The sequence below is a fragment of the Petaurus breviceps genome, unplaced genomic scaffold, assembly GCF_028583685.1.
Source record: "Petaurus breviceps papuanus isolate PSGF00001 unplaced genomic scaffold, PetGlider_PUasm1.0 90696, whole genome shotgun sequence".
Classification (NCBI taxonomy): Eukaryota; Metazoa; Chordata; class Mammalia; order Diprotodontia; family Petauridae; genus Petaurus; species Petaurus breviceps.
The window spans coordinates 1,968,619-1,981,444 of NW_027187314.1; the positions used below are offsets into that span (position 1 = coordinate 1,968,619).

Sequence of the window (12,826 nt, forward strand, 5' to 3'; positions counted from 1 at the left end):
ACTGAGGCAAAGAGGGTTAAGTGACTTGCTCAGGGTCACACTGTTAAGAGTTTGAGGCCAGATTTGGACTCAGGAAGATCCGTCTTTCTCAGTTCTAGCTTGGCATCCTATTTCCTGAATCACCCAGTTGTCTTTCTTATTAGTTATTCATTCCTAATTTTGTATTCCTAGGAAACAGACAAAAGAAAAAGAAATCATATTTTCACTCAGACAGTCAGCTAACATTTATTTATTATCTACTACATGTCATGTACTGTGTTAAATTCAATTAATAAAAAAGAAACAAAACAAAAATGGATTTGGATTAAAAACACCCAAAATTCAATGTCTTGGTTAGTTTTTTTTTGCTGTGAGTCAGAAGAAAACAAAATCTACAAATAAGTTTACACCTGATAAGCTTATGAAACAGAAACTGCCATGTTAATTCAGAAATATCCTTGTTCCCTTTCATGCCAAGCTCCAAAGAAGAAAGATATGCAGAGCAGTTTGGTGGCAGCTTTCCAAACCATGAGCCATGAGTGATGACTAAGCAGAAGTACCAAAGAAAGAAAATATTGTCTCTATGGTGGCATCAGTTGCCCTTGTTGGAATGAGAAAGAAGGGAACCATCTGCCATGTGGGTACGTTAATCATGGAACTGCTGTTCTTCACCATCAAGAATGATAAATGGCATTATAAATATTCACATGGGAGTCATGGGGAAAATAACAAAAATCTAAATATTGAAATACTATTAGAACAAACTTTTTTATAGCCTTGACTAATGGAAGGTTGTCCTACTGAACACTTGGAAAAGAAAGTTCTTGACACCAAAGTCCTTCACACCATCAAAAGGGTCAACATCAGAAATGGATATGATTTTATCAGTGGAAGTGACTTTAAAGAAGATCTTTTACAATCTGTTTTGCCCCTAAGGACCATGGGACCTTTCCATCTGATTCTTAGCTGAAAACTCCTATGTATGTGGTCTCTCTCATTAGAATATGAGCTCCTTATACAAGGGAATTCTTCCTGTGACACAGGGGGATCTACAACATCCAGCATTCCACATAAGTTTGTACTTGATAAGCTCAGGAAAGTGACTTCAAATTCTGTTTCACTTAGCAGGCCCTAAGCAAGTCATTTACCTCCATTTGTCTTTGTTTAGTCATCCATAAAGTAACATATACTTCACAGGGTTTTGGTGAGGTTCAAAAGAAATAATATTGGTAAAGTGCTGTGCAAATCTTAAAGCATTATACAAATGCTTGCTGTTAATATCATCCTTATTTTTACTTCCCTTTATCTTAGGTCCAACATCAAAACCAGTATGGGGATTGAGACATTGATTTACCTTACAGCGATATGACATATTTGTTTGCATGTTGTCTAATAGATGATAAACTCCTTGAAGACAGGGACTGACTTTTGCTTCTGTTTTGTATGTCCTGCACACAGCACAGCGCTTGGCACATATTAGATGCTTAATAAATATTTATTAATTGAATTAACTCAGGTAACTCTCAGAGAGGCTGCTGATCTTCATCAGGTATTCCCCATAGACCAGTGGAAGCACAGGTCAGATACAAAAAAGACAACTAAAAATCTGTGCCTGGCATTTTGCTAGGCTAGAAATACAAAAACAAAACAGTTTCTTGTCCATAAAATGAAAGGGTTACATGTGATTATCTTTAAATTTCCTCCTAGGTCCTACAACCTACAGTGGCCTGAGAAATGTGTTGTTGGCTGGCAAGGTGAAACTAGACTGGGACTAAGTAAGCGTCATGGACATTCCCGATTAGTGCTGACAGTATAAATCAGTTGTTGCTGGTTCCAAGGGAACCACTCTAGATGCACAGATGCTTCAGAGAGCAGAAAGAGACAGAAAAAAGAGAAGGAAGAGAGAAAAAGAGGGCGAGGAGAGAAAAGCTGAAAGAAAGGAGAACAGAAAAGCCAGGGGAAAGTGATGATAAGAGGTGGGAAGGAGGGAGAAGGCAGAAAAGACGAGCTAAAAGAGGATGGAGAGAGGGAGGGAGATGAGCCAGAGGAGGGAGAAATCAGGAGAGGGAGGGAGAGGACTGCAAGGACGGGGGAGATAAAGGACAGAAGGGTCGGAAGCGAGATGAAAGAGAAGCGAGAAGACAGAAACGAGAGAAGGGGAAAGCGGGACGAAAAAGAGAAGACAAAGAAATAAAAGTGAAGAAAGAGGAGAAGACAGAGACCAGACTTTTTCGCTCCTTAAAACAACCACCGGATCTCCGGATCTGTCTAACAATAATGATACCCCGTGAAAATAAGGAACCCTGGCCACACTCGGTGGTACACTGTGTGAAAAAGAGCCCACTCCCCCCCCCCCCCCCCCCCCCCCCCCCCATAGGCAAGCCAGGTCCCCGCAAACGTGTGTATATGTGCGTGTAAAAACCGGATACTCGCGATGCTTCAAATCCCCTGCTCTTCTGCCCGCCCGCGCTTTATTTCAGGGAATGCAAGTCTCAGAACCGAAAGCCTCCCTGGTCTCTACCTTTGCTGTTCTAGGAGGATTCCGGTCTCTCCACCCCTGGACTATCTGCGCTTGCGTATACCCTGGTCTGACTTCTTTCAAGCGCCCGACCACTTTCTTTCTCTGCTCTCAACCCAGCCTGGTCTCCAGCCGGTCTCTAAGGACTCCAGAGCGCGCCGAAACCCAGAGATATCAAGGAGGAGGCGCTAGGGCGGGGACATGTCCGAGAAAGACCCGGCGACACTGGCCTTCCGGGCGGAAGTAGGAAGCCCTCGGCAGGCGCTGATTGGCTCTCGGGGAGGCGCGTGTCTCTGCCCCCGCGCCAGTTTCAGCGCGTTGGCGCGGAATCCTGAGCCGGATCTTTGCGGACCATGGCGCCGGTGCACAGTGCAGAGCCTAATCCCGAGCCCGGGAGCAGCGGTGAGGACCGAGGCGGGGGCGCCGCGAGGACTACGTGCGCCTAGCGGGGCCGGAATCGGGGACGGGGGGCGCCGCTGGAGCCCATGCAGCCCCCGGGTGGGGAGAGGCGGTGCTGGCAGGCGGGGAACCCCCGAGGGTGGAGGTAGCCCGAGCGTCCCTCCGGAATGCTCTGAGGGCGCCGCGCCGCGCCGCGCCGTGTCCGGGGCGCCTGCCCGCAGTCTGGGGGCGAGCTCTGGCGGGCAGGCGGCGGGGGCGCTTCTGGAGGCGTGGTGAAGGGGAGGGGGCCAGCGGAGAGTGCGGGTGCGGCGGGAGTAGGTTGCAGCATCACCAGGTGGCAGACCTGTGTTTGCTACGGTAGCGAGAGCCTCGAGGCTCCTCCTTTTTTATTCCGCCCTGGGGGATGGGGAGGTGGGGAGTGGGCTGGCCGACCGGAGTGGGGGCGGTGGCGGTGGCAGTGGCTGCTCCGTTTGCGCTGGTCTTGCCTGGAAAGGGAGAGACTCATCCCGACTCCGGGATGTTGGTGCTGGTAAGGATCTTTGAGATCACTGAGTCCCATCCCTTCCTCTCTACAGATGAGGAAACTGAGGCCCAGCGATAGGCGATAAGAAATCTGTTGCAGGAGTTTTTCTTGGGAACCTTTTGGTCTCTGAGTGTCATGACACCCTTCTCCTATTTGCCTTCTCACCCTCCCCGGCCACCTGCCTTCTTTTCCGAGACCTAGTTTCTCGATTTCACTTGAACTTTGGGTGTCAAGTCCTGCCCTTCCCCTGTTGGGCACAATTAGTGGTCCTGCTCATTTCCATTGTGGGTGCTTGCCCCTATGGGAGGAGTTTCTTTGACCCTATATCTGCACAACTTAGCCTTAGGAAATTAGCTTTTATTTTTCAATTTTTAATTTCTTTTGCCTGTTTCACTCAAATGCTACTGTCTGAGAATATATACTAATATATCAACACAACAAAGTCACGTTATGAATGTGGAACAGATAGTGGTCATTATTTCTATACAAGTACATCACATACAATATTTCTTAAGTGCCATCAGTAGGAAAAATGTGTTTTGGCTTTTAAGGAGATAAGTTTTCCACTTGATGCATTTTAAAATGGTTTTCAGATTCTTCTAAGGAAGGTACTGTATAATAATAGTGCTTTTACTCCAGCCATTTACTAATATACTTTTTTTTTTTGGAGGGCAATTGGGGTTAAGTAACTTGCCCAAGGTTACACAGCTAGTTTTTTTGTGTGGGTGTTGTGTCTGAGGCCAGAACTGAACCTGGGTCCTTCTGACTCCAGGGCCAGCGTTTTACTCACTGCGCCACCTAGCCACCCCTACTACTATACTTAAAAATAATAAATTCTGTTACAAGTTAGTACTAATAGTTTAGTATTCTTTTGTCAGAAAAATGATCAGGAATGAATATTTTTAATTCTCTAAAGTAGACCTGGAAATTGCACAGTTGCCCTAATCCAATTGCCCCCTCAAGTGAATATGATTAGTAAGTTCTGTCAAAAGTCTTGTCTTTTTACTTCAAAAAATCTGATGACTGCGAAGGGCCTTTGCCTTCCTGGCCCAGTATTTTTATCTCTTGTTGAATTGATAGTTTCTTAATAATGAAAACTTTCTATCAAGCTTCTGTTTCATTCACCCAGTTATAAATTACAAATGCCAATTTGTTCTACTCTCTAGTTTTAGAGAAATTGCTCCAGTGGAGATCTGAAGCATTAGTGTAGCAAACCTAGTTGGTTTGGGAGCTGTCAGGACATGTTCATACAAAGGAAATGTATGAACATGCATCTTGACCTGTCACTTAAGCAGTGATTTGCTGTTAAGTCCTTCTTTTATCTTTTAAAAACTGAACTTCATCAGGAAGCATCAAAAATCACTCCTTGGATGATGCTCTGCAATCTAGAAACCACTCTTAAGTTACAGGCTGTGATTATGTTGCTTTGATGGGTTTGTGACTAGAATGTTTCCTTTGGAACACGCTGAAAGATTCATTTATTGTGCTTTTGCAATAGCCTGGTATCTTATAGACTTTTCTTTGGGGGTGCCCCAGATAGTTATTTTTAGCCTAGCATTTGTGATTGCTAAAATCAGCCATTTTTTTCTATTAAAAAAAATTTATACATGTGAAGAAACAGTGTTTAAAAAGAGAAAGGAGAATTATTTGTTTATGTGTGACTTGAAGAGTCAAGACCCATTGTTTTCATTAGGTACCAGAACTTTGGGACGGCTAGACATAGCATGAAAATCTTATAAGCAATTGTTTACCTAGACATGATTTCTTTACCTTCCTGGAAAGATGAAAAGGAAAGTTGACAATAAAGTCTTGACTGTAAGCTTCAGATTATTCCTGGTGTTGTTCTTGGTGTACTGCTGAATTACTTGGTAATAATAGCTAATAATAATATCTAGCATTTATATAAGTGCTTTATGTTTTGTAAGGCACTTAACAAATATCCTTATTTTATCCTTACAACAGCCCTGGGAAGGTAGGTCCTATTATTAGTCTCTTTTTACAGGTGAGGAAGCTGAGGCTGAGTTGTTACATGACTTGCCCAGGGTCATACAGATAAAAGATAGTTTGTGTTTGAGGCCAGGTATTCCTGACTCCAAGTCTAATGTACTATCCATTGTGTTATTTAGCTGCAAGATCAAGTTCTTATCCTCTCAGGCACACACATTAACAGAATTATAAGTATAGAATCCATCAGCCCATAGCAGCTCATGAATACTTTAATCCATCAAAAGACCAGGGATTTCATCCATGTGACTACTTTCTTGCAAATGTAGATTGCATTTTTCATATGTAGTACAGGTTCCTTGAATTTCTGTGTCCAGAAAAATTTGTGACTTGGTAGCCAGCCTTGTAGTGATGAGCTTCCTTGAACTTAACTAGACTAGTCCTTGGTTATATTGACCCTGGCAGAATTTGTGTTCCACCAATACCCTCTTCAGGAATGCAGGTTCATCTCCATGTTGTGATGAGGCATTGGAGGACTTCAGAAGAGGAGCACACATCTATGAGGGATTTTTTAAATATTTCACTGAGATGCCTGATCTCATTGATGTAGGATGATTGCACATTTCTGTGCGGTAGTACAGAATACAACCCATCTATGCTTTCTCGCCTTGTACTATTCTTTTCCATGTCTACTCACAATTCTTTCACAGGTTGTTTACCCAGTGTGCTGGAGGCCTTGCTTTAGGTCTTTAACATTATGTAGATACTAGTAACCCAGTTAGTCTGTGTGTCCAATAATCTTCATTTTCCCCATATAACTGAGCCACCTCCTTTTCTGATCATCCATTTCTTCAGTGAGACCTTGGGCTTGAGTCATTATTGGTATTATCTTGTAGAAAGGTTTGAACTGACAATAGAATAAAAATGTCATACCAACACATAAATGAAAATAAAGTCTAGTAGTCATATTTTTAGGAATAGGGGCATTTCTAAGTACAGAACTGAAGTAGAGATCAGTGGGAATAACCTTAGGATTTTCCATATTTAGAAGAGTTCTCTGATCAGTCTGGGAAAGCTTGAAATTTTGTGTGTGTGTGTGATAGGGGAGATAGAGCTAGATATCTATTGGGATATAAGGTGGAGTGGGAAGGAAGGAAATGTTTCAGGTGAATGTCATTTCTATGGACAAGTACGAAAGTATGCGAGGGCATACTTTGAATAGATGTTCTAGAAGGGGGCTGGATTGGGTTTAGGAAATGAAGGAATTGCAAAAGCTTCATGAAGGATTTTCGAATGACCCAATCCATAAGTGAACCGGAAGTCATTGCAGAACATAAAAGAGGAAGGTGGTGATTCAGTTTATTTAAGTGCCAGATACCATGCTAGGCCCTGGAGATAGGGGGACAAAAAGAAAGCCATCTTTGCTGTCATTGAGTCCATATGCTACGATATGTTCATGGTGATGGTCAAAGGGACAAGCAGAGAAGACTTTGGTGGGGAAGGATAGTTTGAAAAGTTGGTGACTGGCAGTCACATGCCCCCAGTTTGCAACGGCATTTTAATCAAATGAAAACTCTATTTCAGGTTAACTCTTTTGCTAAACAAAGAAGCTAAATTCATTGGTTTGGATTTCCATGTCTTGAGTGAAAATGGTGAGAGTACCACTTAAAAGGGAAATGGTCAAAAGGCAGAAAGCGGAATGAGCAGAAGTGACTAAATCACTTCTGTCAAAAGCATGTCATAAGTGTGAAGGCTGGCAGCATTGAAACAGAGTTGAAAAGATCAGGCTGGATTTGACAGTAGAAAACTTGGTTCAAATCCTAGCCCTTTTACCCGCTACCTGGTACGTAACTTTTCTGGGCTTAATTTTCTTTGTTTTTGCAGTGAGTGAATTGGTTGGATTAGATGCCTCTCAGGCACCTTCTGGCTCTAAATCCATGATCAAGCGATCTTGAGTCCAGGTCTCTGGTGTTTTTCACTGCGTCTTCTTGGGAGCCTCTCCTTATTTACTTCCCTCTTCTCTGAATTCAGATTCCTTACCTGTAAAAATGAAGTTCTTGTGGTAGATGCTATCAAAGAATCCTTCCTGCTGGTATATATGTAGCTCTGTGAAGACTGTATACCATGGCTTACATAAATGACTAAGTGCAGGTACAAGTAGAGTTTTTAGACAGTAGAGCTAGGAGGATGGACTGAAGGAGCACAGCTTTCTAGGGGCAGGACATTTCTAATTGATGTCTTAGGGAGAGAAGTGGATGTTTGCATCTCAGTCTCAAACCAGGTGAAGCCTGGGTGGTACTACACTTCTAATTGTTGAGTATATATTTGGGAATATATCTTTAAATAACTTGGCAAAATATGTTAATCTCAAGTTATAATTCACTACTATCCTGCACATACAGGATATGACTTTATTGTCACTATTATACTTATGAAGATAATGGACATCGCTGAAATAATAAGATAAATAAAAAATTATGAGCTTCTTTAAAAAAAAAAGTAACACTTTCTGCCATATAGGCCTTGCTTCCTTTTTGGTTTTTAAGAGTTTTAGGCTGCAAACTGGAACACTAATGCATTGTTGGTGGAGTTGTGAACTGATCCAGCCAATCTGGAGAGCAACCCCCAAAGGGCTATAAATACTTTCATACCCTTTGATCCAGCAATACCACTCCTAGGGTTATATCCCAAAGAGATCATAGAAATGGGAGAAAGACCCATATGTACAAAAATGTTTATAGCAGCTCTTTTTGTTGTGGCAAAGAATTGGAAATTAAGGGGGTGCCCATCAATTGGGGAATGGCTGAACAAGTTGTGGTATATGCATGTTATGGAATACTATTGCGCTGTAAGAAACGGGGAGCAGGCAGTCTTCATATTTACCTGGAGAGGCTCAAAAGAACTGATGCTGAGTGAGAAGAGTAGAACCAGGAGAAATTTGTACACAATTACAGACACAACGTATGTGTGATGACCAACTTTGATAGACTGGACTCTTCTCAGCAATGCAGGGATATAAGTCAATCCCAAAAGACGCATGATGGAGAGAAAAATGTGCATCCAGAGAAAGAACTAGAAAGAACTAAGTTTATATCCAGGTAGAAGCAAAATACCTGATCTTTTTCGCTCTCTTATTTGATTTTATGTCCTCTTTACCATTTTTCATTCCAGCTGGTACAATCCGTCCTTATAACCTGACCAATGTATAATGTGAAAGTATTTACAGATCCTATACTTAACTATAAGCCGCCATGGGGGGGGGGGGGAAGGAGGGGGACAAAATGTGAAATTCAAGGAATTGTGGAATCGAATCCTGTAAACTAAAAGGAAACAAACAAAATAATAAATTAAAGAATTAAAAAAAAGAGTTTTAGGCTGATAGCCTTTTCTTAGTCTAGTCATTAGATAATAGCTTAAAATTTTTTTTCCATCTAGAATTTTTTTTAAATACTGACAGTCACATTATAGAGATTTTCTAAAGAATTAGATTTACAGCAAATTGTGCCATGTAGTTTTTCCTTTAAGTTGCTTAAATTTTCCTTATGAATATGTTTTTGAGCTAATATAAGAAATGGATGTTAATATCGGACAGAAATCATCTTGGGAATTTGGTCTGGAGATTGAAATTCTCCCATCTCACGATGTTAATTTGATCTTCTTTAGGTGTATCAGATTCAGGGAGGTCGATGGCTTCCCGTTCTCGGAGGGAAAAGAAATCAGTAAAAGGGCGCCAGGAAGCACTAGAAAAACTGAAAAAGACAAAAGCTGGTGAAAAATTTAAATATGAGGTAAGTATTCAGTTCTTTTGACTCGGTCTCGTACTCTACTCAGTTCATACTCTGTTAGCTGGTAAAAATCTTTACAGACTAAGAAAGTAATGTTTTGTGTATCTCTCTCATCATAGTCATTAATTTGTAATATTGAGCATTCATTACATGCATGGGATTGAGAATTTTATGGGTTGTAGAGGAAATATTGCAATTGGGTTTCTTAAAAGGTAGCTAGCATTTTATTTAAAAGTTTTGTTGGCTTTTTCTACATCAGCTACTTCCTTTTGCTGTCCCTCCATGCATTGAACCTTTCTTTGAATAGAGAAAAACATCCTAAGCCAAAACAGTGGACACAGCAGCTGCCCATATGTATCACATTCCATATCTGTAGTTCTCTCCACTAAGAAAGTATGTTTCCTTATTAGTTCTCCAGGACTGAGCTTGTTCATTACAATTCATGAGAATTTGACTGCTTTTTAGTGTTGTTTACATAGTTGTAGACATTGTGTATATTATTCTCTTGGTTCTGCTTTCTTCAGTCTATATTACTTAATACAGGTCCCATGTTTCTCTAAATTCTTCATATTGATCTTATAGAACGATAATATTCTGTTGCATTCATAGAGCATATCTTGTTTGGCTCCTCCATAATTGATAGGCATCTATTCCAAAATCCTTTTGGATCAACCATATGTATTGAAGAATACTGTTTCTTTCTCCGTTAGTGAATACTTTGTGTTTATGTAAGTGTGTGTAGGTCTTTATGTGTGTACTTGCACATGCACACATGTACATGTGCATAGGTAGGTGCCAGAGTAGATAATTCATGTGTCTTTTCTTTGAAGAGCCACAGATGTCCTAAACTTCATTTTTAAAAAGTGAAAATACCCCTCTTTCTAAAACTGATTTTGAAACAGGAATTAAATTTCAGGTCCTATAGTTATTTTAAATTCAGTCTACATAGGAACAGGCTGCTGGACTACCTGATCTGTACTTTTGCCAGTTTAGATAAGTGTGCATTGTTGTTAAAATTCATTAATATCATAATTGCTCCATGGAGTCTTTTTACTTAATGATTTTGTATAGTAAGTCCTTTTAAAAAAATCTAAAATCTGGTGCCTGATGTACCAAAGGAGGATCTATCCATCTTTGGAGTATGTGAAGCTGTAGGTGCAAAATGTTAGTACACTTTGTCAGTGCAGCTCTTGGGAGTACAGAGATGATAGGCTTTAATTTTCTAATCTTGAGAAGAAAGCTATTCCAAAATTGTCTAGTTACCTAGGATGCAAAAAATCAGAAATATACTTACTGTTTGGTGGTCTTGCTTCTAACCTAAAGTGAGATAGTTTATTTCTAGCTTTTGAATGTAGTCTTTGTGCAGTTTTTAGGCACTGTACTTTTGGTACTTAAGAGAAAAGAAACTAGTGATTATATAGTTGACTCTCAATCATACACACTTGGGGAGGAAGAGCAGTAGAACAATTTAAGAATATGTGGTCATTATATTGTAAGCATTGACAGATGCGGTCATTTTATCATTTGTTTTTGCTTGACCGTTTCTCTTTGTTAGGACAGTGGGTCCTTTCATTTGGGGAGGGATACATGTCCAAAAATGACTCATATAAAAACAAGCATCAATAAAACTTACTTTTAAAGAAAGATTATTAAAATATTTTTATTTGGCTCTATAATGTTTCTTGGCTTTATTGTGGTGGAGATTGGGAAGGGCAGCTGCTTTACCTTTTTTACTTATGTTTGGCTTAGTAGGATGATAGTAAAAATAATTTCATTCCAACATCATCATCTGACATTGAAGGAGGAAGCTAGTTCAGAAGCTTATAGGGAATATGGAAAACAAGCTTGAAAATTTCATGTTATAAAATCCCCTAAGCATATAATCAAGGGCTGACTATAATTCAGTTTGTTTTTGGTAAAGTAGATGAGTAATTGACAGTGTGACAAGCATGTTATGCTAATAGAGCTATTGAGTATTATCTAAATGGTTTGAGCTGGAAGGGGCTTTAGAAAGGATCATCTAGTTCGGCCAATACATTTTTTAGAGATGAGCAAACAAGCCTAAAAAATGTGAAATTTCTTGTCGAAAGTCATACCAGAAGACAGTGACATAACACCAACACAGATCCACTATGCCATATTATTGTTGTTTGGTTGTTTCAATCATGTCAGACTCTTTGTGGTTCCATTTGGGGTTTTCTTGGCAAAGGTACTAGAGTGGTTTGCCATTTCCTTTTCCAGCTCATTTTACAGATGAGGAAACTGAGGCAAACAGGGTTAAGTGACTTGGCTAAGGGTCACACAGCTAGTAAGTATTCGAGGCTGGATTTGAGCTCAGGTCTTCCTGATTCCAGGCCCAGTACTCAATCCACTGTGCCACTTGACTGCCCCACTATGCCATATTCCCTCTCTATATTTTAGCATCCACTTTTAGGAAAACCCTATGAGTAATGGTATTGCATTATAGAACTAAATTTTTTGGTTGCAGGTGCTCCTTTCAGACTTTTTAGAACCTCGTTCCACTTTGTACCTCAAAGTCTACACTCAGAAGAACCTTTTAATGTTTTTACTTGCCCTGAATTTCATTTGTGATTTTTTTATGATGTTTGTAGGTAGAGGACTTCACTAGTGTTTATGATGAAGTTGATGAAGATCAGTACTCCAGAATGGTTCAGGCACGGCAGGATGATGACTGGATTGTGGATGATGGTAGGCCATATGAAATTCCCTGTGTGAATTACTGTGTCATTCTTGTCTATACTATGCAAATGGTAAATGTTGATCTTGTGGAATATACCCATGAAGGTTTTTTTTTGTCTTAGGACATATTAAGAAAAAATAATCTGACTTGTATCCTAACCTAAAATTCTTGAACTCACATGAATAAAAAAAAACCCCAAACCAAAACTTAACAGTTTACCTTGAATAATAGACATAATAAGGGTTTGGAAGAAATTCTGACTCCCTGAAACAGATTAGGGTGATGACCAAATAAAAGGAGGAACTACTATCATTTGATTAATTCAATTAAGAGAAGTATCTCTTGAGTTCTCCTTTGACTAGATTAAAAGGGTAATCATTAGATGGAGTAACTGAAAAAGAATGCCAGTTTGTTAGCCAATGAAGTGTCCTTTAGTTTATCACAGACTAAATCAAGAAAGATTATTGACCCTTTGTTTAACTTAAAGGAGTGTGTAAAGGAAGGCCTTTTGTTTCCTAGGAATATAAGTACTTCATCAAGGGTTCACAGTCCTATTAGTATTTTAGGTCTGTTTGATAAATCAAACCTAGCTGTAACCTAGACTTTGTACCTTGCTTTGTGTTGCTGAAGGAATTTGTCTTATTTTTTTTCTTGAATACTATAAAATCCAAGACCATGTTTGGATCAGAGAAAATTTTATTTAATGTGGGAAACCTTGCCCTTATGGATCTCCCTTCAAGCAGCAAAGTTTATAAAAAAACACAGATAAAATTTGCCTATAGTAGTACTTAGCTAGATAAGTAGAATATTAAGGTTTCCCCCCACATTTTTGAATTGATATTCCATTTGGAAAAGTTTACATATTTTCATGTTATCTGCTTTGTTGCTTTGTGGGAAGGGATGGTCAAGTAAGCTCAGGATGATCACTTTTTGTTTGGGATTTTTAAAATGTCATTTGAGAGGAAGACTCTGGAATG

At 39.9% G+C, this 12,826-nt stretch overlaps 1 protein-coding gene across 1 annotated transcript in view; it reads left to right on the top strand.

The window, feature by feature from the left end:
- Window positions 1-2,747: 2,747 nt before the first annotated feature.
- The window catches only part of POLA1 (DNA polymerase alpha 1, catalytic subunit), a 344,356-nt gene continuing 334,277 nt past the window's right edge, over window positions 2,748-12,826 (top strand). Inside the window, exons 1-3 of the mRNA XM_069065646.1 lie at window positions 2,748-2,899; window positions 9,027-9,151; window positions 11,761-11,857. Coding sequence (XP_068921747.1) covers window positions 2,851-2,899; window positions 9,027-9,151; window positions 11,761-11,857 — 271 coding nt within the window. The 5' untranslated portion in view covers window positions 2,748-2,850. The remainder of the gene's footprint in view (window positions 2,900-9,026; window positions 9,152-11,760; window positions 11,858-12,826) is intronic.